Source organism: Anas acuta, chromosome 14, assembly GCF_963932015.1.
Source record: "Anas acuta chromosome 14, bAnaAcu1.1, whole genome shotgun sequence".
Classification (NCBI taxonomy): Eukaryota; Metazoa; Chordata; class Aves; order Anseriformes; family Anatidae; genus Anas; species Anas acuta.
Genome location: NC_088992.1, coordinates 8,894,338 through 8,919,516, shown reverse-complemented (window position 1 = coordinate 8,919,516; position 25,179 = coordinate 8,894,338). Strand labels below are relative to the sequence as shown.

General features: G+C 65.1%; 2 protein-coding genes across 3 annotated transcripts in view; one reads left to right on the top strand and one right to left on the bottom strand.

Annotated features, from left to right (window-relative positions):
* Positions 1 to 640: 640 nt before the first annotated feature.
* CPLX2 (complexin 2) lies at positions 641 to 13,911 on the bottom strand. 2 transcript variants are annotated; one of them, XM_068698280.1, is made up of 5 exons: positions 13,762 to 13,911; positions 9,573 to 9,671; positions 2,894 to 3,001; positions 2,286 to 2,461; positions 641 to 2,154 (listed from the first exon to the last, which is right to left on the bottom strand). In XM_068698280.1, the coding sequence occupies exons 3-5, from the start codon at positions 2,922 to 2,924 to the stop codon at positions 1,957 to 1,959; spliced, it is 405 nt and encodes a 134-aa protein (XP_068554381.1). In that variant the 5' UTR covers positions 2,925 to 3,001; positions 9,573 to 9,671; positions 13,762 to 13,911; the 3' UTR covers positions 641 to 1,956. The 2 variants fall into 2 exon arrangements, with proteins under 2 accessions (XP_068554381.1, XP_068554382.1); XM_068698281.1 differs by lacking the exons at positions 9,573 to 9,671; positions 13,762 to 13,911 and adding an exon at positions 4,526 to 4,549.
* A 10,511-nt stretch (positions 13,912 to 24,422) lies between these two features.
* The window catches only part of LOC137864206 (serine protease inhibitor Kazal-type 5-like), a 96,890-nt gene continuing 96,133 nt past the window's right edge, over positions 24,423 to 25,179 (top strand). Inside the window, exon 1 of the mRNA XM_068698103.1 lies at positions 24,423 to 25,102. The gene's annotated coding sequence lies outside the window, so the exon portion shown is untranslated. The remainder of the gene's footprint in view (positions 25,103 to 25,179) is intronic.

The following is a 25,179-nucleotide window of genomic DNA, read 5'->3' as shown; positions in this document are numbered from 1 at the left end:
CCTTCCCTGCGTGATCTTTATCATTCCCTCGCCCGATATTTCCTCCTGACAGAGGCTTTTCCAGGTGACTGCTCCGCTGATGCCGCCTGGGTAACAGCCGAGCTCTTTGCTCTTAAACGATGGCAAATCGGTCGAGGCTGAGGCTGGCTGCGAGCAGAGCCCTGCAGGGCTGGGGGCCCTGCCTGGCTGGGGGGGGGCACGAGGCACCCCGCTGCCCAGGGCCTCCTGTTTTTGGGGAACTGGACTTGGGGTGTCCCCAACCTCAACAGCAGGAGAGCAAAAAGAGCCCTCGTACCCTGTGGGTGCCCCCACATATTCTGTGGGGGGAGTCCCAGAGCCCAGGGGAAGGGCAGGAGCCCCCCTGCTGTACCCGTGGGTTTGTAGGATGGGCCCCAAAGCCTTTTCCCTTGTCCCCAGCCCCACACAGGGTGTTTTCAGGGAAGGCACTGGGGAATGGGAGCCAGGGAGGCCTTCCCCTTTCCCTGTGGCCCAGCCTGGGTGCTTTTGGGTGCCCCATGGGGTGAGGACGAGCCCTGTGGCATCCCGTAGTGTGACGAGCGGCCAGCTTTCAGCCCTAACGGGGGCACGGAGGGATGGGAGATGTCGGTGTGGGGCAGTGAGAGCCGAGCGAAGGCCGGAGCAATGTACAAATCCCTTTATTTTATTCGTTTGTCAAAGACTAGTTCGAGCAGGATGGTCACAGCATGACTGCGGCGCCCTGAGCCGCCCTCCGCCTCCCTAAAAGGGCCGGGGCGAGCGGCTGGGGGCTGTGGCAGAGGAAGCACGGGGGGGTCAAGGGGGTGGCAGCACAGCAAGGGACAGGCCGGGGCGGCGGTGTGCCCCCCGTCCCCCCCATCGGGGCGCGAGCGGTGGCACCTGGGACGTGCCCGGGCTGCCTCGCCCGGGGTCCCTTCCCAGGCCCCGGGGGGGACCCGTGTGTGGCCAGCGCCGGGGAGGGGGGGGGCAGCCCCCAGCCCCGCGCTGGGTTTATTGCAGCCCGTGGGCACGGGGGCTCTTGGCTCAGCGCCGCGGGCAGCCCCCCGGGGACAGCGGGGGGCTTTGGGAGGGGGGTGGTGGAGGCGTGAGCAGTGGACACGAGGACGCACGGAGCAACGGGGGCGCACCCTGGCACACGGACACCGATGCGAGAACGGGGGGGTAAAAGGGGAAGGGGGTGAGGGGGCAGCGGGGCGGAGACACGGACGAGCGAGCGGTGGGGGGGGGACGGCGGGGATGGGACGGGGCGGGGGGGACGGGGCAGGGGGGGTCCCTGCCCCGCACGCGCCTTTGTACACGGTTGGCGGAGCGCGGCGCCCGCTCCTCCCGGTGCTGAAGTATTGCAGTCTAACTGATATGGCTTTAACTATGGGGCCAGAGATGCGGGGAGAAGGGGAGGGAGGTGGGGGGGGTCCCCTCCAACCCCCCCCCCCAACCCGATGCTGGGGTGCACCGGGTAGCCCCGGGGGACCCCAGCAGGGAGCGGGGATGGGGGAGCTGCGGGCAGGGCGCCTGGCTTTGTGCTTTGGGCATGGCCCAGGGTGGGGCAGGGCAGGGTGGCAGTGCTGGGGGCGAGGGCGGGCACACGGAGGCCTGCCCGGGCCCCCCCCGGGTGGGTGGGAGGGTGGTGGGGGGCAGAGGGGCAGGGCCGGGGGCACGGGGAGCCGCCCCGGGGTCCGGTGGGGCCTGAGGTGCCCCCAGCCTGCCGCGAGGTCACATCAGTGCATTTGGTCCCGGGTCGCCCTGTCCGGCCAGGGAAGCTCCCCTTTGGCACAACGTGGTCGGGGGGGGCCCTGCCTGGACGGGACGGGGCGGGTGGTCGGGGGGAGGACGGGGTGGAGGGAGGCGGGGAGGGGGTGCGGGGACCCCCCCGGGGCCAAGGGAACTGATGGAGGAGTCGGAGGGAGGAGGAGGAGGGCGCCTGTGCCCCAGCACCCCATGGCAGGGTTGGCGGTGCCGTTACTTCTTGAACATATCCTGCAGCGGGCCGGGCAGGTACTTGAGCACGGTGTCCAGGATGCTCTCCTCCTCCTCCTCTTCCTCGTCCCCGCAGCCCGCCGGGATGGCTTTCTTGGGGCGCGTCAGGCTGCCCTCACACGGCTGCTCCAGCGCCGCTTTCTCCTCCGCCTCCTTCTCCTCCTTCTTCTTCAGCCCGTACTGCGGGGACACGGGCCCTGAGCGGGGTGGCGGGGAGGGGGCACTGCCCGCCCTGCGCCCCCTGCCCCTCGCTGCCCAGCGGTCCCAGCCCCTGGGGCAGGGAGCCGTGGGGCAGGGAGCCGTGCGCCCACCTTGTCGCGGATCTGCTGCCGGACTTTCTCCCGCTCGGCCTCCATGCGGGCGTGCTTGGCTTTCCGCTCCTCCTCCTGCTGGCGCAGCGCTTCCTGCCTCTCCTCCTCCTTCTTCTGCGCGTCGGGGTCCTTCTCCTCCTCGCCCCCCAGCATCTTCCCCATGTCCTTGGTGGCCCCTGTGCGGGACGAGACCCTCAGCTGTGCAGTACAAGACCCCAAGGCTGGCTACCAGAGCCACGCAGGGCATGGAGCCAGCCTGCAAGGACAACCCGGGGTCCCCTCGTCCCCAGTGCCACCGGAGCCGGCTGCAGATGGGCTCTGGAGGCTGCGGGGACGGGAGCGCCGCAGGCTGCCTGCGCTGCCCTAGTTGAGCATCAGCCCGGGGAGACGCCTGCAGCTCCTCCGGCGCTGGCACCCAGGGGACCCGCTGGGGAATCCCACCTCGCGGCAGGAGAGCTGGGAATCCCCCGCCAGGCACTGCCGGCGCCGGGAACCCCGGAGGACTCCAGCGGCTGCTGGATCCCCTGCAGTGGCCCTCCCTGACTGCCTGCACCGCGTTCCCAGGGGTGCTGAGCGTGCTGTCACCCCACGGCATCGCCCCCACTCACCGCCCAGCGCTTGCTTCATGACGAAGTCCATGGTGCCGGTGTGTGCGTGTGGCTAGGCCGGTGCCCAGCGCTCATCCACTGCCGTCCGTGCTCGCCGACCAGGGCCACCTGGGCAGGGAGAGAGGGACAGCGTTGGGGACACCGAGCATGGGGTCCCCGCTGCCCCAGCACCGTGCTAGACCCTTGGGCTGCAGGGTGCACCCCTGAGGACTCAGCTCCAGAGGGGCTTCCACCGTGGCACTGCACTCAGTGGGTGGCACGGAACTGGGAGCACCGCAACCCACCGTGCCACCACCGTGCCACCACTGTGTCCCTGTGCACGGTGGGGACAAAGCCAGCCTGGGGAGGACAACGCGCCCCGGTGCTGCAATGCCTGTGCTCTGCGGAGGGAAGGAGCCACAGCTACCGGCAGGTTGTGACTTTTTGGGGTTTGCAGGCGCGTGGCACGCCGTCAGTGCGCCCTGGGCACATTGCAGCGCTGACCGCGTGTTTGCTCAGGAGGGGTGTTCGCGGGCCGTGTTTACACACCGGGCACACGCTCTGTGTGTGTACAAATTTGGGGGGGGCCGGAGGCTGCGCGTGCCCACACGGCGTGGGGGTGTGCAGCCTGTTTGCAAGCTCCGTGCGCGACTTTGGGGCTTTGCAAGCTGTGCGGGTAGGGGCAGGCGGGCGGCGGGTGTGTGCGCGCACGGGCTCGCAGGCTGCGCGCCGCCGTGCTGCTGAGCGTGTTTGCATGCTGGGGGGGGGGCTGCGGGCCGGGTTTGGGCGTGCGTGTGTGTGTGTGCGGGGCCGGGGGCGTGCGGGTGGCTTGGGGGGATGCGTGCACGGCGCTTTGCAGAGCGAGCTGCGCGTGTGGGGGTGTTGCAGGCTGCTCGCAGGGGGGTGAGTGGGGGGTGTGGGGGGGGGCTGGGCATGCGTGTGTGTGCCCCCCCCGTGTGCCCTGGGGTGCAGGCAGTGCTGGCACCATGCGTGCAGTTGGTGGTGTGTGTGTGCACCCCGTGGTACCGCAGCCTCGTGGATTCCCCCCCTCGTTCAGGACCCTGCAGCAGGCAGCGGGGGGGCCCCCACTAACTGGTACTGGGGAAGTTTGTTGGTCCCTGCACTGGGGAACCCCACAGCACTGGGATGGGGACAGGGATGGGGATAGGGATGGGGACGGGGGGGTCTGTTCCACCCAGGGCTCCGTGGCGGTGCCAGCCGCGGGGGGGCTCAGGGGACACCGGAGACACGGTGATACCGGACGGCGAGGACAGGGGGGGGGGGGAAGGAAACTGGGGGTGCCCGGGACAGCGGGACCACGGAGCGGGGTGCACGGACACCGCAGGGGGGAGGGGGACACCCGAAAGGGGGGAGTCACAAGCAGGGACACGGGGCCAGCCCCCACGGGAGGGCACACCGGGCATGCAGGCACCACCGGGAGGAGGTGTGGGGGGGGTGACACGGCGGGGGGACGCGACGGACGCGGGACGGGGCTACGGCGAGGGGATGGCAGCGGTGGCGCGGGGACCCTCGGGGGCGTGCCCTCCCCCTCCCCAACCCTTCCCCTCCCCGGGGGCTGCGGCGCGGGGCCCTCCCGGTGCCGCCCGGTGCCGCAGCGGCGGCGCTGTCCGTTCAGCACCGTTCAGCACTCACCGGCTCCGCCGCGGCTCTCGGCTGCCGCCGCCCCGCCCCGCCCCGCCCCGATCCCGCCCCCCCCCCCCACTCCCCGGACACGCCTGGATCCCCCCCCCCCCTGAACACCGGGAGCCACCCCCAGCTCCGCTCCGCTCCCCGCCGGCACCGGGCAGTGCGGGTGTGCGCGTAGGGGGTGGCACGGGAGGGGGCCGGGACCCCCCCCCTAAACACACACACACCGGGACCCCCCCGGGGAATGTTGCTGGGACCGGGCAGCGCCGCCCCGCTGCTCCCCCCCCCCCGCTGCAATGATTCAATGATTCACCTCCGCCGCAATGAACGGCCCGAGCGAGGCGGTGGCGGGGAGCTGACCCCCCCCCGGACACCCCGAGCGGCACCAATTTGTCACCCTGACCCTAATTCATCGCCCTGACCCTAATTAATCGCCCTGACCACAATTCATCACCCTGACCCCCAACCCATGCTTGTGCCCCCCACCCTGATCCGTCCCCCTGACCCCCAGCCCACGCTTGTCCCCGGGACCCCTTGGTCCCAGGGGATCAGAGCCCCCCACGAGCCCCCACGAGCCCCCAGCCAGGCCTCGGTAACTCCGTGGCTCTCCAGGAGCAGCCGTGATTAATTGCAGAGGCGCAGGGCGGCTGCGGGAGCTGTTAAAGTCCCCGATAAATCACCGCAGCCACGCGGAGCCCCCAGCTCGGAATTTTTGGCGCTGACACCCAGGGGGAGACCACGGCAGGCAAGGGGTGCCCGGACACGAGGTGCTGGGGACATGTGGTGGCCTCGCAGCCCCAACACCCACGTGGCTGCAGTGGAGCTCGGGGTGCGGAGGCGCTGGGCTGGGTGCGCACCCCGTGCCCCACCGGCGCCTGCGAATGAATCCAGCCGTGTGCGGGTAGAGACCAGGCGAGCTCTTTGCAAATCAGATTAGCAGAGCTCCGAGCGCAGCTTTGGGGCTATCTGGTGGTTGCTGGCGAGGCCCCGGAGCCGCAGCCCTGCGGGGATGCTCGCAGCTACATCCCACAGCCCCGCACCTCCGTGGGGCACGCGGCACCGACGGAGCCACGCGGGCGCACGCAGCACCACGACGCGTGGCTGCGGGGGCAGACGGCTCTCAGCACGGGGATAACGCAGAGAGGACACGTTCCTCCTGCTCCCCCCCTGCTCCCTGCACCCCAAAACACTCCCCCAAGCCCAGCACGCTCCTCCACCAGCCCCAAGCCCTCCGCCTCCTCCCACCCCGACCAACAACTCAATTTTCCACCTCCATGCAAAAATTCCTCCTGCCCTGGCACCCGCTGCGGGATGGGCATGGGGGCGGTGGGACAGGCTCACATTTGGCCTGTCCGTCTGTCCGTCCGTCCACCCATCCGTCCGTCCCGCAGCAGCCCCGCTCCGGGCGCTGACGTCAGCACTCCCGGCAGCCGGGCGGTGGGCGGGCGGCACCGCTCCTATTGTATTAAAAATAATACAGCGGAGCACAAATTCATTACAGATAAGTGTGACAGCCAGGAGGAATTAACGAGCCCGTCTCTCAGCGCCTGACAAACGCCTCCTTTTGTTCCTGGGATGGGTCCTGGAGTCTTTCAATCTTTGGAGACGCCTCGGCTCATTAAGCGCATCCTCCCCCAGTAGCTCCCAGCGTGCCCAAATACTGGTCCCAGTAGGAGCTCTGGCCACACCAGCGGGGCCAATCCTTCATGCAGCGGGGCTCGGTGGTGCATGGGCTGCCCGGGGAGCTGTCCCCGAGCGTGGGACCCCAGGCAGGGTGTTGATGGCAGGGGGAGGTGGGCGAAGCAGCACGAGGCTCCCGGCAGCCGTGGCCAACCGCCCCGGCGCTCCAGCTGCCAGCAGCGCACCCGCAGCCAGCAGGCACCCAGCTCTGCCCCGCGGAGATGGTTGCAGGATGCTGGTGGCACTGGGAGCTGCTGGTGGGTTTGGGGAGACCCTTGGGTGCAGTTGGTTCCCGGCGTTGTGCTGGGCGAGCTGCCTGGTGGGTTTTTGGTGCTGGTTGGGGGGAGCAGGAAGGGAAGGGTCGGGGAGGGAAGGGGGAGCAGCGCCATGGCCAGATGGAGGAGGAAGCTCCCGGTGCTGCCAAGTCCTGCGCCTCACCGCTCTCCTGTGCTGCTGGGGAACGGGCACGGGGCTGGCTGCTGCTGCATCAGCCACCATATGGGGTCAGCAATGCCCCAGCATCGTCCCCAGGCCCTGCAGATGCACGGGGACCCTGCAAGGTCACAGCATCCGCGGGCTCTTGCAGGGCTCCTGGGCACAGCCGAGGTGCCTGAATGCCTGCACCCATCCTGCTGCACCGCCACCAACCCGGCCTGCTGCAACCCCTCGGCAGCACAGGGCAGTTATTTTATTTATCCGCCCCCCCCCCCCCATCTCTGCAGAAAATAATTGTTGGCCCTCCTCATCGCACCAAGGGATTAAAAGTGGTTAACTCCATTTCCAGAGGCTTTGTTACGTCGGTTTTCCCTCGGCTGCTGCACAAGGCGATTTCCACAGTGCCACTTAGGCAGCTTTTATCAGGTTGTCTTCTGGAGGTAATTGGGTTTTTCAGGAGCCTGTTTAAAATTCGTAACCCGGCCTCTTAAACAAAACAAAAACAGCAGCGGGGAGAAGGGGAAGAGGCAGCACAAAACAGGCAGCAGCTGCAGCTCTGAAGAGCAGCCCTGGCCCCCTTGGGGCTGGCACCGGGCAGTGACGGGGACAGGGATGGGAACAGGGATGGGGACAGGGATAGGGACAGGGACAGGGACAGGGACAGGGACAGGGACAGGGATGGGAGCAGCCACCCAAGTCCTGCAGAATCAGCTCAGAGCCGACCTTCCTGAGCAAGGTCAGGGCATGCAGAGGGCAGGGACAGCCCCTGCCACCCGCTGTCCTTCCCGCGGTGACACCGTGCATGTGTGAGGGGGGACCCGGGCTCACCGCCACGCTCGGGGCCAGCACCGCAGCTTTCCCTGCTCCCTGCACCACCAGCACGGCCCCACCAGCACCAGCACCACAGCCCCTACCACAACCCCTCCGCAGTGCTCTCGCCGCTGGGCTGGCCCCGAGCGTTGGGCTCCTGCCTGCCCGTGGGGTGGGGGTGCACGGGGTGCCCCCAGCCCGTCCGTGGCAGCAGTTTGGGTGCTGGCGGCTCCGTGCCGTGGCAGATGGGTGGCGGGGCCGGGTGGTGGCACCGCACACAATTAGGGCCACGTGTGCCCCCCCGGGTTTTGGCAGGAGCTGTGTGTACGCTGTGCCTGCAGGGCTGCCTGTGTGCCTGCTCGTGCCAGCTGGGGTGGCTGCACACGAAGGAGCTGGGGGGCAAGGAGGGGACCGAGCCCGCTGCCTCCAGCCTTTCCCAGCACAGCTGGGGAAAAACAAAACAAAACAAAACAAAAAACACAAGAAGGTGCTGGAGAGGGGGAGAAGTGCTCCCACTGCAGCCCAAAAGGCAGCCCCCACAATGCGCACGGGGCTGAATTTCCACAGCCACAGCCAAGAGCCTGCTCTGCGCCCTGCGGTGGGGAGCTCAGCTCGCCCAGCCCTCCCCACAGCTGGCAGCCCCACAGAGCCCCGAGGTGGCCACGTCCCCACGGCTCTTCCAGCACCACAGGGCACACGACCCCGCTGCGGCCACCCTGTGAGCACCGGGGCTGCTGGATCGACCCTCTGGGCCGCACGCTGCAGTGACAGCTCCTGGTCCCCGTGGCTGCCGGGAGCAGCGTGCGGCCGGTGCCTCTGTGCCGTGCATTATTAAGCAGAGGCACTGCAGCCCCTCGCTGTTTATCCTGCCTGGGCTGCGCGGGAAGCAGGGCTGGGGGAGCAGCGGCCGCTCTCTGCAGTCCCTGGCGGAAGGTTTGGGGCTTGCTGTGCGTTCGCCCAGTGCCTTTGTGACCCCCAGGGTTATTCCCCCAGCCGCTTCCCACCTCCAGCAGGATGAATTCCCTCTATAAAGCCCCTGTGCCTTCGGCCTGGGTGCTTTCACGCAGCTTTCCCCAGCCCAGGCAGCAGGTACCCAGCGCGTTTACATCCCAAACGCCGTACGGAAAGGCACCCTCGCACCGAGTCCACCCCATCAATATTTATGGCAGGCACGCACACCCGCACAGCTCTGCAGGGGCCGGCGCGGAGCAGAGCCGGGTGCAGCGCACCCGGCACCACGCGAGCAGCCAACAAAAGCCCCCCCCAAGCCCCCACGGTGCCTCCCCAGCACTCCCTACCCCAGCAACCCCAGCGATCACCTTTGAGGAAGGAGCCAGCCTGTGCACGTCCCCATTTCCATCCCTTTGCCCTGGCAGGGGACATCCAGGGCACAGGGATGGTGGAGGTGGCTGAGGCAGGGTGGGGAGCAGATGCCTGGACCCCCCCCAAGCCCCTCTCCCAGGCTCTGTGCTGGGATGGGAGAACCCACAAAGGAGGGTGAGCACCGTCCTCCTTGGGGGGCGGCCCCACAGAGGGCAAGTTTGGGAGCTGAGAGCCACCGAGGAAGGGTCACAGCGCTGGGGACACCCCGTCCTCCGCTGGCAGCAGATGGTGGCACAGTGGGGGGCTCAGCGGTGGCGGGGGGGGGACATCTGGGTGTCAGGGCTCCAGCCAAGCTGCAGCTTGGTGGGAGTGGGATGAGCCTGGATCAGGGCATGGGGAGGGTGAGACCCCCGTGCTGGGGGGCAGCTTGGGGAGGGGGAGAAAACGAAGCCGCCCCCAGCCCGCCTGCGCTCGGGGTTTCCGCTGCGGTGTGACGCTGGCTGGGCACGGCGCCGCTCCAAGAGCTGCTGGGGCTCTGGCCAGAAAATCATTCTTGGCTGCTTCCAGCGGGGTTTGGCTCCTACCTTGCCCATCTGGGGGCTTTCAGAGGGAAAAAAAAAAGAGAGAAAAAAAAAAAAGGGAAAAAAGATCCCCGTTCCCCACACCACCTCCACAACCACCATCACCTGCCGGGGTCCCAAGGCAGGACTGTGCCCCGTGTCCACCCCAGAGCTGCTGCCCCCCCCGGGGGGGTCTCGTGAGGATGCCCGCGGTGCTGAGCCCCCAGCGGGGCCGCGCTGCCTACCTTGGTGTGTGCAGCGCCGGGCGTCCGCGGGCTTCAGCACCTAACGCAGCACGGAGGGGGCCTCGCGGGGGCGGGTGGGCATCGCAGGGAGAGCGGGGCCTGCGGGAGACAGCGGCAGCAGGAGGATCAGTGCTGGAGGGGGCACCCCACAGAGCACGGGACCAAGTGAGTGTGGCCACTGAGCCAGCTGGGGCATGAGTATGAGGGCTGGCGGTGGGTTCCTTCATCCCCCAGAGGAGGAGGAGGAGGATGGAGCTGCTGTCTTCATCCACGGGTGATGGAGAGCGCAGCCCACTGCCTGTTTTTTGGACCCCCCCAACCCCTCACACCCTGAGCTCTGAGGATGGGAGCGACACTGCCAGGAGGTGGCAGCCCCTTGGGGGTTTTGCCCCTCTCGGACCCAGGACACCAGCACCGCTGCTGGCCGAGGGCTCCTGGCCGAGGGCTCCGCTCTCTCCGCAGGCACCCGGCAGTTTGGCTGCCTGCATGAATTATTTAGCGGGCTCTCTCGCTCTTTGAGGGTTTTAAAATTTCGCATTAACTCCGCATTCCTCGGCTTCCAGATGATGAATTTCTGCTTTGGAGAAGGTAACGGCCAGTTAAAACAAGCAGGCAAACCAAAGCCCTTAACAAAGGCTGCAGGCTGGGGACGCCTTTCCCTCCTCGGGCTCCCAACTTGGGCTGAACTTCGGGAAGCTTCTGCCTGGGATTTTTCCTTCTCCCTACCCCGAATGCCCTTGAGATGCCCCTGGCAGGCCGGGGAGGCTCAGGGGATGCTCCCAGGGGATGCTGCGTGGGACGGGGCCGTGCAGACACCCGGGCACCCTGCTGCTGGCAGTGTGTCGGGGTGGCACCGTGCCCTGTCCCCATGGAGCAGCTGGTGCCACCCCGGTGCCTGGTGGGCACAGCGTGGGCTGCGTGATTTAGGGAGCAGGTTCCTGGGGAAGTCAGGTATTTATCCTAACGCAGGGCCAGCTCCTTTCCTGTGCCCCGGGGAATTTCCAGGGCGAGTTGTATATGAACGCCCAGGGGAGCCAGGGGAAAACGCACTCAGATGGTGACACCGGGGGACGGGGGGCTGCTGGGGACAACGCCTGCCTTTTATTTAAAAAGAGATTAAATGCTCTCCTGCACTGGGGAGCAGGGAAGTGGGTCCCAGCCCCAGGGGTAGGGGACACCCCGAGCCCCCAGGCGCAGCGTTGGGTTTGGGGACCGGGCACCGGGTAGGCAGCCAGCCCCTGCACCCTGCTGGGACCCCCGTGGAGACCCCCGAAATGCGGCTGCTTCCCCGGGAAACGCGGCGCCGAGAGCTCAGCCTGGAAAGGGCTCAGCGGCAGCGTGAAGGTGACCTTTGCTGGGGACAGGCGCTGCCTCCTGCGGGATGTGGGAAGGTTCGGAGCGGGGTAGGACGGGCTGCAGGGGGCTGGGGGCTGGGGGCGGCCGGGTTTTCAGGCAGCTCAGCACCTGGGAGAGGAGCTGAGCCGGGACAGGATCAGCCCCTGCTGTGCCGGCCACGTCCTGGGGTGTAAATCAGCTGCTGGCCTTTGCTGAAACCCCACAGCCTGCTCAGAAAGGGGGAACTCCCTGCGTGGAGCCCCGAGGAGGTGCAGAGGGTCCTGGGGGGGCTGCGCCGGTCGGGTCCCTGCAGGGCGCTGCTTTTCTGGGCCAGAGCAGCGCGGGGTTGCTTTGTTGATGTATTTATTTATTTATGTCCTGCCTTTGCAACCAGCAGAGCCTGCCAGGAGTGCAGAGCTGCCTCTCACCTGGGCGGCTCACGGGGAGAACTGCAGCAGCTCTGTCTGTCTGTCTGCCTGTCCGTCCAGGCACCGACCTCAGCCAAAGGCAGAGGCGAGGCAGGGGAAGGGGAGAGCAGAGCAGGGGTGCCCAGAGGGTGCTGGTGGGGCTGCTTTCACCCAGCCGAGGGTCTGCCCCCGGGGGGAAGCTGAGCCCCGAGATGAGGCTGTTGGAGTGTCCCCAGCCCCTCTGCTTGGCACCTGCAGCTCTCAGCACCCCGCGTGCAGGGCTCAGCTCCTCCAGCTGCCGCGGTGTCTGAGGCACCCGGGGGTGGGCTGGGGATGGGAAGAAGTGGGAGTGTGGGGTGGGAAATGCGGGGACACACCTCAAAGCCTTTCTTCTGTGTCAGGAGAGGCTCTGGTGACCTGCTCGGGGCTGGCAGCAGCTTTGTGGCCAGGCACTGGGTGCTGGGGGGAGGCACAGAGCCTCTGCGCTCGGGGGAAATATCGTCAGGGCAGCAGCACCCGTCCTGCCTGCCACAGGGGGCTGAGAAACCTCAGGTGTCACGTTGTGCCCTGCCCCTGAGCCACCCTGCGTGCCTCAAACCCAAACCTTCAGCCTTAAAAACCTCACTGCTTCCTGCACATCTGTCTCTGGGCTGGGGCAGGCTCGGGTCCTACCTGCCGGGCTGAGATGAAAAATGATCCTGAGCGTTCGTGCAGCAGCACGGGTAGGGTGACACGGGCAGGGTGACACGGGCAGGGTGACAGCAGCTCCTGGGGACCGATGGGGAGACCGGGGCCGGGTGGCACAGCTCGGAGAGCCCAGGTCGGGCACGAGGTCTGGGCCTCCGTGGAGCCGGGAGAGGCGGAGGGGAAAGCTCGTGGGACGAGCAGCAGGAGCGCTGAGGCGAGCGCAGCCCGCAGGAGCACAGCTTGTTTACCCGGGCTGAGCAGGCCTGATTGCTCTCTATAAATACACCCGGCGAGTAAACACCGGGGAGGGAGAGGGCTCGGTTAAACTCGGGGATAATGCCAGCGGAGGAACAAACGGGAAGGTCTGCCCAGGAGCCTGCGGGCAGGAGGAGCTGGTGCAGTCCCGTGCCCGCACAGCCTCGGGGACAGCGGGGTCCCCGTGGTGGGGCCGGTGCCACGTTGGCTGCCACCAGCTGGGGTATGAGAGTGCCCAGAGGTGGGATTGGAGCAGGGCCACGCTCCTGTGAGCCCGACCTCTGCTGGGACTCGGTGCTAAAATGGTGATGGGGAACTCGGCGCACGGCTCCCGAGGAGCAGCAGTGGGCCTGGCGGGCTGCGCCTGGCAGCAGGAGGCTGCGGAGAGCCGGGGATGAGCCAAGGTGCGAACCGCAACCATCCTCCGGGCGCTGCGAGGTGTTAATAGCTCTGCCTGCTTGGGGTCATCTCGGCACTAATGTTAGCGCGCGAGAAGCGATCGAAGAAACAAATGCTCAGCCCACGGCCAAGGGAGACTTTGAGACATTTTCCTGGGCCGGGTTGCCCCGGCAGAGCTCTCTCCAGTGTCCGTAGGCTGGCAGCGAAGCCCCGAGCCACGAGCCCTGTCCGGAGCAAAAGCACCAGCCCTGCTTTGCTGCTCCCACTCCCTGCGCCGCCTGCCTGGGGGCAGCAGCCACCCGGTCACGCTCCTGCCATGCGGGTGGCACTGTCACCGCATGCTGCCAGGCCCGGGTCCCTGCAGCCACCTGCCCTGCGTGCCACAGCCCCGGGGATGTGACAGGGGGACGGGGATGGAGCCTGGGGGTGCTGGGGCACAGGAGGGGTGCTGCGGCGGGGAAAGGGGCTGGATGGCACCCCGGGGAGCGGAGCTGCCGTGCAGCAGGGGTGGCCCACGAGGGGCTGAGCCTCCCCGGGAGGGAGACGGGGATGGGGAGGTGTATGGAGAGCCCGGCAGGGCACCGGGAGCTGCCCCCGGGGGACAAGCAGAGGGTGGCAGGGGGTGCGTGTCGCCTCTCCGTGCCCGCAGGGACACATCCCCGTGCGCCACATCCCCGTGCGATGATGGAGAGGGGGGGACACACGGACACACAGCCCCCTTCCCCGACCCCCCCGCCCGACCTGCGGGGCGGAGGGCAGGGAGGGGATGCGCTGCAGAAGTGGGGGCAGCCGGGGAAGAGGTGATGGTGATGCTGGGGGGGGGGGACAGACCCCGCCGAGCGCTGCCTCCCGCAGCCGCAGCGCGCCCCGCAGCCCGCATGCCGCAGCCCCGCGGCCGCCGCCCCGTTACATAAGCCGGCGGCCCCGGGAGGCTCGGCGGGCCGGTCCCCGGCCCCATCCCCATCCCCATCTCCATCCCCATCCCCGTTCTCCACCGCTCCCCCCCCCCCCATCCCCACACCTCCGCCCATCCCCGGGCTCTGCGGCACGGCGGGGCCCGCCCCCGGCTGCCGGTGCCCGGTGCCCGGTGCCGGCCCCGCACCCACCTGGCTCGGCTCGGCTCGGTGCGGCTCCGGTGCGCCCGGTCCGCCCCCGGCGCAGGGAAGGAGCCGCCGCCGGAAGGGAGGCGGGAGCCGGAGCGGTCCGGGGGGGGGCTCCCGTTGCTGGCTCCCCCTCCGCCGCACGGCCTCCCGGGCGGGGCCGGCTCCGTGCCCGCCCCCGGCCCGCCCCGCGCCCCCGCCGGTGGCGAGTCCCCTGCGGTACCCGGCCCTGAGTGCGTGTCCCCCCCCCCGCCGTGCCCAAGCATCGCCCCCGCTGCGCATCCCTCCCTGCGTCCCCGCTCCCTGCGGTGCCCCCAGCAGACCCCCCCCCCCCGGTACCTGGACACGACCCCGGTACCCCCAGTTCTTGGCCACCCCGGTTCCTGCCCATCCTTCCCGAGTGTCGCCCCCCCCTGCAGGAATCCCCCCCCCCAGTATCCATCCCATCAGCAGGGCCCAGCACTTCTCTCCCCCCGGCTCAGCCATTCCCCCTCCCGTGGGGTTGGAGCCGGTCTCTGGCTGTGGGGCTGTGTGGGTGCCACCCGGAGACGTGGGGGCCTCTGAGCAGGGGGGTGCCGGGTGCCTCCCCCCAGTGTGCAAAGGGTCTCCAAAAACCAAGGCTGGGGAGGTGAAGTGGTCTGAGCAAGGGGAGCAGGGCAAGTGGCGGGGCAGGGGACAGGGACTTTTTGTCCCTTTTTTGCTCTTTGTCCCTGCAATAGGTCTGTCCCTCAGTGCTGCTGATCCTCTGACAAAGGGGTTCCTGCATCTCCATCCCGGCCCCTTCCAGGGGGTTCAGGACAGAGCTGCTTTAACACCCCACAGCCCCGAGGCAGTGCGATGCTCACGGTTTCCCTCCCCAGCGTGTCCCTCGTCCCCTTGGCACGGTGTCAGGGGGTGTCAGGGGGTGTCAGGCCAGCCAGGAGCCCCCCGTGGGGTCCGCCAGCCCCGCTGCCTTGCGTGCCGCTCGTCACATCACCCGCGGCTCGTGGCGCCGCTGCTGCCCAGCACGCAGGGCTGCTGTGGGATGGAGCAGCTGATGAATAAATCAATCCCCCCCGGTGCTGAGGCTGCAAAACGCGGCTGCAAACAGCCGAGCAGCGCTGGGGCCGTGGGCCCGATGGCTGGGGAGGAGCGGCTGAGGGTCCCCCCCCCATGCAGCTGCCGCATCCCGCGCAGCCCGCGGCCGAGTGGGCAGCTCTGATTGCCTCCCCCCATGTTTTATTTATCTCCGTGCTCCATAGGCAGGCTCGTGTGCTCCGTCCCACATTCCTCCCCGATGCTTCTGCCTGCAGATGGGAGCAGCAGTCAGAATAAGGACTGGGGGTGCAGCGGCTGCTCCCGGGTTTGGGGACACCGATTCCCCTCTGCCTGCCCGCTGCGGGCTCCGGTGACCCGCTGCTGTCACCCTGCCACGTGGCCGCCACTCAGCTGCCACCTCCGTGCCGAGGAGCTCGTGTCCCTCCCTGCAAGCAGAAGCACAGCGCCGTGCCTCTGACCTTTCCCCAGCACTTTGAAGGCTCAGCCAGGCTCTCGCTGTTTCCCCTGCGCTTTGCCAAGAGCGGCCGCGTCCCGTGGCCTGGGCTGACGTGAGCCACGGGAGGAGGCTGCTGTGACACCTCCGTGCTAGAACCGTGGCCGTGCTCGCTGCCGGTGGCCCTGACGCTGCCGGTGGCCCTGCCGTGGCCCCGGCTCGCCTCCCTCCATCACCTCCAGCTGCCTGTGCCGGAGGAGAGGGAGCCGCAGGGTGCGCTGCTGCTGCCTCGCTGCTAATAAATAAGCCCCAGTAATGAGTCGGGCTCAGGCGCATGGGCAGGTAGGGCAATAATCCCCCGATTAAGTGGACGAGGCAGGCAGTTAAGTGCAGAAAAACCACAAATAAATAATAATCAGAATAATTTAGGAGCAGGGAGGAGCTGGTGGCTGGGTCCCTGAGCCTTTCCCCGGGCGGCAGGCAGGGCCAGGAGCACTCTGGGAACTGTAGTCCTGCCTTCCCTGCCCACATCCTCCCCTGGCAGGATGGAAATCTCGGCTTTTCACCCCATTCCTCCCATTGGGCCAAGGCTGGGTGCCCTGCGGGTGGCGGGGCAGCTGGCCTTGAGGCTGGTGAGCGGGCTGGAAACCTCGCTGCCACCTCCGTGCATGGGGACGAGAAGGGACCCACGGGGAGCTGGGGCAGGGGCTGAGCTCCCGAGGGTGGGCTGCCCACCGGGTCCCTTGGCAGAGGGTCCCTGGGGCTGTCTCTGTGCCACCAGGGTGGGAAGCTGTGGCCATGGGATGGCTGCTTTGCTCGCTCGACCCTACCATGCCCGAGTGCGCATCGGTGCTCTCTTCCCCCTCAGGATGGAAATATGGGCACAGGGAGCCTGGAGGGGCTGCACGGTGGGGGCTGCACCCTGCAGGGCTGTGCTGGGTGCTGCCAGGGTTTGGGCTTTGTCCCTACACCCCAGGCAGATGCAGAACCCCCAGCGAGCCCAGCACCTCTCCGGTGCTATTGATCGTGGCCATGCGAGCCTCGCTGCTGAACTTGCAGGGCGATCAATAGTCGTTTTTCTCCCCAGCCTTCACCCTGCTAAGGGGAGCTGCTGGTTTTGCCATTCCTCCTAGCAGGAGAAGCCATCCAGGTGCTGTCTGGGGGGGCTCCCACTTTGCCATGATCTATACCAGACCATCAGCTCCAAAACTGCACGCTGGAGCCTGGCAGTCGGGCGCTGGGGGGCTGGTGGCTCTCCCGTGGCCGTGGGGACAGCGATGTGGGGCCAACACCGATCCCTGGCAGGGGACGTGGCTCCTTCCCGCAGCAGGCAGCTGGGCTCCGGGGCAGCTGCAGCCACTCCTGAGCAAACACTTTGGAGCAAAGTGCAGGAAACGTGCTCCTGCGGGGGGAGGTCACCTTGGTGGCACCGTTGGTGCTGTGCAGGCGGTGCAGGGGGTGCTCAGCTCCCCGGCTGGATGCGGGAGGGGACAGCCCTCGGTGCTGCCCTGCGCGCTGGCGATGCGCTGCGATGGATTTTTTCCCGTGCTGGCAGCAAGGGGGGACTCAAGGCAGGCGTAATAATCCCCACGTGAAGTGTAAGAAAAGAAGCTGTTTAAGTGTTATCTCCTCAGGCCGGCGAGCGCGCAGCCGGGCCCTTATCAGGAGAGGGAAGGCAGATAAAGCAGCCCTGCCCGTCAGGAAGATGAGCTTGGCGCGGTCGCACGGCACCAAACCTGGTGGGAGAAGGTGCTGGGGAGAAGGTGGCCGCGTGTTTTGGGGTTTGGGAGAGCTGAGCCTGGCCCCACAGCGCTGGGACCCTCTGCTGTTAGCTGTTTTCGGCAGGTGGGTGCGGAGATGCTGCCCTTTACGGCAGGCTGCAGAAGATCGATGTGTTTGCGAAGCCAAACTCGAGAGTTTTTGCCCTGAAACAGCGCGGGCACCTGCTCTGAATGCTAAGCAGCTCCTTGGGAGCCGGATCCCCGGCACAAAGGGGAATAAACGGGGTGGGTGCAGAGTGCTCAGCCCCAGCCCTCAGCCTGGGGACCACTCTCAGGGGGGTCACAGCAGAGAAGGGAATGAGCAGAACCCCCCCGAGGTGTCAGGCCCTTGGCATCCTCATCCCCAGGGGATGCAGCAGTGACCTTTTTCTGTAGGTGGCTGCTGCCGGTGGGGCGGTGAGGGAACACGTGCCAGCAGCAGCACAAGGTGTCCCTGTCCCCTCCGTGCCACCAGCACCCGCGTGCGGCCAGCCACAGGGATGTGCCTTGAGGGCAGAAGTCGCCGAGGCCGATCCCAGCTCCTCGGGAAGCTCCGTAATCTCATTCCAGGAGCAAATCACATTCCCCGCAGCCAAGGACATGGTAGATTTTAATAAAAATGGTAATTCCCAGCAGACTGAGCCCGGAGCGGGGAGAGCAGTTGTTGCTTCCCCTCGCTGCTGCCAGGGGAGCGTGGCACTGACGGGGGAGGCCGGGTGCTGGTGGGTGGCAGCGGGGCAGAGACGATCCTGCCCCCGCAGAGCCGGGATTTTGGGGTTATCCAGCAGGATTTGGCCTCTGCTCTTGCCTGCCCGTGCCCTGCCCCGTTGCTCACCCCAGCAGCCCGGCCCCGAAAGCCAGAGCTGTTTGTTTGCGGTTTCCTAGGAGAGAAATCACATTAAAAAAAATTAATTACACACCTGAAAACAAAATCTGGCTGCTCAAGTGCACATCAGGGATAAATGGTGTGCTCCAAATTAGACAATTTACAGCTTGGGTAAGTAATGAAGAAACCCATCCTGGCGTGAAGGCGGAGGGGGAGAGTGACCTTGGGGGGTGCTCGGGGCTTCCCTCCCGGCCCCCCCGATTCCCAGCCCCTTCATCTCTTTGGCCCCACTTTGCAACTCCTTGTGGGGGAGTCCAGCAGGGATTTGGGGTGAGTTTTAGCTTTTTTCGAGCAATGAGCTCCTTCAGAAGCAGGTCTCTGCCCAGGGCCCCTGCAGGGATGGGGAGTGGCCCCGGAGAAGGGGACAGATGGAGAGAAGGGACCCCCGGCATGGACGGGCCCCCCCATAGCCCCCCGGCCCCCCTGGCCCATGCTGGCCCCTGCAGTCCTTCACCGCGCGGTGCGTGGGAGGGCTGGCAAGGCGCTGCCGAGGAGCGGGCAGCTCTCCAAGCTTTCCGGCGAGAAGAAAATCATTTCTTTGCCTTATTTTTTCCCCGTACGGCGTCCCAGCGCGTCCTGCGAGCGCAGGGATTTAAAGGGGCTGAGCCCTGGTGCCGCCAGCCCTGGGTTAGGGGCAGAGGGAAGGTTTGGCGTGGCTGGATCTGTGCCGTGGAGCTGAGCTGGGCTTCGTGCACGGGGTGGTGGCTGCACCTGCATCCCAGCCTGCCCACAGAGGGACCAACTATGGGGCGGTCACCTGGGCAGCACCCACCAGAGGTATAGGGCATCCTATAACCTCATGCTGTCCCACGAGGGCTTCCTGGTGCTGTGCAGGACCTCCCAAAACTCCCCAGGCTGCCAAAATATGCCTGTGCCGGGGGGCACCGGGCTCCCCTCCCCGCTCAGCTCCCACCTCTGCTGGGGGCACCGGGGTGGCCCTGGGGGTCCCGGATCAGCACAAGCAAAGCAAACACCCCGCGTTACCCCACTCTGCCCATGGCAGGAGCCCTGCAGCCCCCCCAAAAAAGCTGCAGAGCCTCCCCTTCCCGACGCGGGAGGGAAACTCCCTCCACCTGCGGCAGCGCTCCTCCGGTGTGTGCCGCCGCGGCGCAGTGCAGCGCCGTTATCTCCAGTGCCTGGGAGCGGGGAGCAGATTAATATTCATCACCAGGGAGCGGAGCATATGGAATATGAATAATGCTAATTGTGCCTGTATAGATTTAGCGTAAGGAGCTCCCATGCATTAAGGAGGGAAGGAATTAGTCCTTCTCCAAAGCGTTGCAGACTCATTAGCGGGGAGGGAACGCCTGGCTGCGTGCGGGTTTCGGGAGGGGGATGAGGGTGAAACTTCTGTCCTGAGAGTGGAAGGGGCTCAGGCAGGGGGGCCTGGGGATGCCTGGTGGGGGCACGCACCCCCTGCCTCTGCCTGAGCACTCAGAGCCCAAGTGATGAAGCAAACTCGGTCCATGCAGGTACAGAGGAGCAAGGAGGAGCCGCCTGCAGATGTTGCCACCTGCAGATGCCACCACCAGGACCCCCCGAGCCTGGTGTGGGCTCACAGGTCCCTGGGGCTCTCCTGGGGTCGTGGGCTGTGTCCCACAGACGTGTTGGGCACCCCTGGTGGCTGCCCCAGCCCCCGGGCAGAGCTCGGCACAGCCGCAGGGAGGTGGCACGCAGCCGTGCCCGGCGTGCAGGCACGTAAAGCACAGCTAACGAGGCGCCGGGGGCGAGGGGACTTCATGCCTTATCCATCCATCCCGCTCGCCTGCCAGGGACAGTGCTTTGTGCCCTGATTTAATCGAATCAGCTCCTGCAGCCCGGCGGCTTTAATAAGGTCAGGAGGAGAAGGCTCAGCGCAGGAGGCAACGGGCTGGGGGCTGCGGGGACGGGGCCAGGAGAGCGTCCCCTCCTTGTGGGGTCACCTCGGCCTTGGGGGACACTGAGACGCCCCTGTGCCTTGGATGTGCTTCTGGACACGGAGCAGGGCTGAGGGACGATCACTTCGTGCTTCTCCCCCGGCTTTCCTGGGCTGCCACTTCCAACCTTCTCAGGCCTGACCGCCGGCATCCTCCTCCCTTCCCCTCAGCATCACTGGGAACGTGGGATTCCTCTTCCTGCACTTTGATCTCTCCAATTTTTAGCTCATTCTCGCTGCCTTATAGGCACTAATCCCTCTGCAGGCATCGGAGAGAATCCACCTACACTTCATGCAGCAATCGCTTAAGTCTTATTGTGTAAATAAAATCTCAAACACCAAATCCCTAATCCTGGGGCGGCTGAGCCTCCGATACCCATTCCCAGGGGTCCTGCCCGACGGAGGGTGGAACAGGAGGAAGACCACTGCTGTGCTCCCTTGCATCCCCGACCTCGGCCCGGATCAAACACCCACGGCTGCTTTTAACCTTGGGCTTCTCCTTTCTCCCCGTCGGTCCATGGCAGCAAGCCCCGGCCCCCTCCCCGCTCCGCTGCATTTCTTGAGCTTAGGGGATCAGCCCGGGTGACATTTGGAGGCCGGATATTTCAAATGCAAATTTCCCCCTCGACAGAGAGTGGAATTTGCTCCCTCTTATGAAGGGAACCTCTGGGGGGAGAGCTCAGCGCCGCGGCCGGCCCGTGCTGAATGCCAAACCCGGCTTTTGGGGGCAGAGAAATCACTGCCTCCCCCTCCAATCCGCCTCCCCCCACCTTGGTCCCAGCGCTCCTGGGCAAACACTTGTGAGCTAATCGTCATCGCCACCGCCGTGAGGAGGCGGCCGAATTTCCCCCAGCCACAGCTGGAGACAGCGAGGTAAGAGCCGTGGGGTCGGCAGGGAAACCGGCAGCTTTTTGGGGTGGCAGGAGGGGAGGGGGACACCGCGGCTGCCGTCCCTCCAATCCCACACCCGATGGTTTCTTCCTCGGCGATCGGGGTGCTGCTGATATATTATTGTCTCTCTCTCTCTCTCTCTCTCTCTCTCTCCCCCAGCTCTGAAATTAAAGCTTTCACCACTTTTTCTCGCTGCAGAGGAACAAATGTGTGTCTGGGAGAGAGATTTACACTTTGCTTTCCCTTTTGGAAGCGGAGCGTGATTTTCCAGCGACTGCAGGCACGGGGCCTGTCCTGACACATCGAGGGAGGCTGGGGCCCTTTGGTGTGGCTGTGTTTGAAAAACACCCCAAAATAGGCGAATCAGAGTATTACTGGGAAAAAAAACAATGTATTTTTTTTCTGCCAACCCCATCCAGAATGCAACCAAAACCAAAAAACAGCACATCTGGTTTTGGGGCTGGGAGGGTTTGGGGAGGCACAAGAAGCACAAAGCGGCCTGGGAGAGGGGCAGCCCCGGTGGGGAGAGCCCTGGGGGTGTCCGTGGGGGGGCTCACCAGCTCTGGGGCTGTGCACGGGCAAAAGGCAGCCAGCACAGAGGCAGCAGGGGCTGCAGCCGGCTCGCCTGCCCCTTGCTTCCCCAGGAACAGTTGAGCCAAGGGGGAGAATGACAAGGAGGAGAAGTTCAGCTGCCTCTGTGCGCCCAGGAGCTTTTCCCGAGCCCTTGCACTGCTGGCAGAGGGCAGGCGGAGGGCCCCCTGCAAACAAAGATGCACCAAGGAATATCAGAACCTCGTAAATATATGCTGAGAGAGGAGGAAAAGGGATTTGAATTTCAACTTTGATGCATAATGTGCTTTCTGTAGAAAAAAAAAAAAGAAACCCAGCCTTGTTGGCAGGGAGCGGGCAGCTTCCCACTAAATCTCCTGGAGGAGCGCGTTGCCAGTTGCAGAGATAAAACCTCAATGAAACGCTGTCAGCTTCCCCACGGCTCAGCCAACCTCACCTCTCCTCCGCACGCATGGGATGGGGATGCCGGCTGTGCACCCCCAGCCCTGCTGCCCCCCAATTTTTGGGGGGTGAGGGGGATGCTTGGCCCTGCACAGCCGGGGGCAGCGATGCCCGGAGCGCTGCGGGACAGCCCCTGCAGTGGCTGGTGGCTCTGCTCGAGCCCCTGGCTGCCTCTCACTGTGTTTTTGGAGGCGGGCAGGAGCTCGGGGCAGGATCCATGAGCTGATCCCACGTCCTGGCCAGCTCGGTGCTGCTGCCTCCTTCCCCTGCTCGGTCCCCAGGCAGGGCAGGGTCGCCTGCTGAGTTCGCAGGGGTATAAATACTGATTTATTTATGTCTCTATTTATGTAAGGCTTATAAATTGGGATGTTTTCTAGGCTTGGGTTTTGCAGACGTAAGCATCACTCGCGGTCTCATCCCTGCCTGCCCCTCGCTCCCTGGACGTGCCCCGGGGCCTCCTGCCCGCCCTGTCTGAGCCGAGCGCCAAGAGATGCTGGCAGGGCTCTGAGGGGAAACCAGCCCGTTAATTAAGAGCTTAATTACCCAATAACGAACGGTGGACTTAGCTCAACCTTGAAACAGGCCGAGCAAGCGAGGCAGGCACAGAGCCCTTGGGGGAGGGAGGGCGGAGGGGGGCCAAGGGGACACTCTGCTTGTGGAGCTATTCGCGGATCTATAAATGGAGAGAACAAAACCCCGCAGCTCCGTCGGTACGCCTGTCCCCATTGTCCCCGGGGTGTCCCCACATGCCCTCGCTGCCATCCTCCACATGAGTCCCATCCTCCTGCTCACGGATGGCCCCGTGCTGGCTCCCTGGGGCAGGGGGCTGCTGCCTGGCCAGGGTTGTGGGGCTTTGTGGGGGCTGTGGGGTCCCCAGTCTTACTAAAACCCCATGGTGACCATGGCAGTGGGATGGGGGCCATGCATGAAGCCCAGGAATGAGTACAAATGACCCAAATATAGGTCAGAACGTGGTGCCAGCAGGAGAAACGTGGGCTGGGGACCATTTGTCCCTCTGCAGTGTGATGTATCCTGGGGAAAGGGAGCCCTGCGCGCTGGGCACTGCTGCTGCCGTGGAGGGAGGGGACTCTGTGAGCTGGAAGGAGAGGAGGATTTCTTTGGCTTGGCTTGTTTTGCTGCAGAAAGGCGGTTTCAGCTCCGAGGGTAGGGGAAATGAAACAGAAAAATGCCTCCCATTAAGCAAAAAGGATCGAGAGCCCTGCATAATAGTGCTGTCTGCAGGGGCTTCTCGCTCGGGATTTGCATCCAGCCCGGCCTCGCGCCAGCGCCTGGAGGGAGCCGTGGCACAGAGGACACACGTGCTGCTGCGGGACACCTGCCCTAGGGTGGGGGGACGGCCACAGATGTCACCCACCCCATGGCCACGGGCAGCACCTTCGTGTCACCCTGCCCTGCTGGGACCAGCCCCGGGCCGCGCACGGCTGCAGGCGTTCCTCGGGGATGCTCCATCCTCCTCCTTCCCTGTCAGTTTTGCTAAAAGCCCGGGGAGAAGTGGATGAGGCGGGGGGAGAAGAAGAACATTCACCCCAGAGAAATTAATCCACCCTCTGAGAAATTAATTACCAGCGTTGCATTTAATCAGCATCAGTCCTGCGTGCCTCGGGCCGGAGGGCGTCGTGACACCAACCCTGGGGCGCGCAGGGCCTGAGCCCAGGGTGGGCTTTTGGGGGATGCTCTGGGTGATGGGGGGGCTTTGGGGGCTGCTGGGACCGCTGCCCTGTGAGGGTGGGCGATGCCCTGCGTGGGGACACGTTTCTGTCCTGCTTGTGCCCTCTAGTGGCTTTGTCCCCTCTGAGGTCCCATGGCCACGTGCCCAGTGCCACGGCCACCCTCCTAGGGCCACGGCCACCCTCCTGGGGTCACGGAGCCGAGGTGGCCGGGCTCAGCCTGTCCCCGTGCCACTGGCACTGCCACCAGTGGCATTTACACCCAGTAGGGAAATACGAGGAGAAAACAGCTCGAGTCAGCCCCGGGGGTCCCCAGTGGTCTTCTCTTTCCCCATCGCTTTCAGGTTGGAAGGGAGGAGCGCTCCTCGGTTTCAAGGTGTTTGGGTTTGGAAATGTCATTTTTGACACTTTGGGGATGGACCCCAGAGCCCTTCTGGAGGCTGGAGACCCCAGAGCCAAAACTGCTGGGTGAGTGACTCCTAAATGCATTTTATTGAAGAAAACCAAACCTTGGGATTTCTAAAACAAAGTTTCTCATTCTTCTGTCTGCTTGGGGCTGTTTGCCACCTTTCCATCTCCTCTGTGCTTAATCACGTGGCAGCCTGAGAAAATGCCAACACACTTTTTTTTTCCTTATTCTACTGATGTTTCTCTTTTATCTGAAAGAAATAAAAGTGCTCCTTTGCCTCCGGCCCGCGGCAGCCTCTGCTTCTCAGTGGCGCTCTGGGGAGGGGGACGCCGCAGAGCCCTGCAGCAGCTCCTGCCCCCCCTGTGCCTCCCCCTCCCCACAACTCCTCTCTGTGGGGTTTGGCTCCTGCCCAGGATGATGGAATGCACAGGGTGGGAGCAGGGTGAGGGGCTGGGGGGCTCCTGCATCCCCACAGGGACAAGGGGGTGGGGGTGTCCCCATGCACTTGGCTAGCAGGGCAATAGTTCTTATCTGAGAAAGCAGGTGTTGTTTAGCAGCTTCCTAAGCCTTTTCTCCCAGAATTGCTGCTTGCAGAGAGAATTTAATTCCTCTTTTTTTTTCACCTGTGTAGGGGAGAACAAAACCATATGCCACCTGGGGAAGTTTTCTGCTGCTGCGCCCTTAGGGCACCAGGGCTGGGATGAGCTGGCACCAGTAAAGCCATGGCAGTGGATGGGATCGGACGGGGAATGGATGCAGGGACCAGGAGCATCGGCCTCACCCTGCTCGTGCTGGCACAGCCCTAGCTCATCCCCCACGGCATCGGGCTGGTCCGTGCACCGAGCGGTGCCAGGCACTGGGGCAGCAGCAGCGCAGCCACTGCCACAGGTGTTCTGCGTTTTGGATTCCTCCCCCCTCCAGCCTTGTTAGTACTGAAATTAAAAAGTGTTTGCGAATCGGTGGCTGTTCTCCAGGACCCTAATTAGCAAATCTCTTCATCCCCCCAGGGCTGCAATCTAATAACCAAAAAAAAAAAACAAACCAAAAAACAAAAACGCTGAAACCCAACAACCCCAAACGAGCCCCAAACCTTGTTTGATGGATCGGGAGTGCTACCGAAACAGTCGGGAGCGGCTCTTCCTGCTTAGTATGGTAATTAAACACTTCAATTGCAATTATTTTCGCAATTAAATAAGTCCCTAATTGTTATCATAGGTGGCAGGGGTTTGGGTGCGTGTGCTTGCCAGTCCTTCCTCCCTGGGCTGAGTGAAGTGGGGGTGCCCTGGGGCCTGCTCCTGGCTGCTGTGCTGCAGGAGGTGAGTCCTCTGCGTGCTGGGCTGCTTTCTGCAGGCACCCCGACATCTCCCCTGCTGGGGGTGCCCCCCCCGAACCC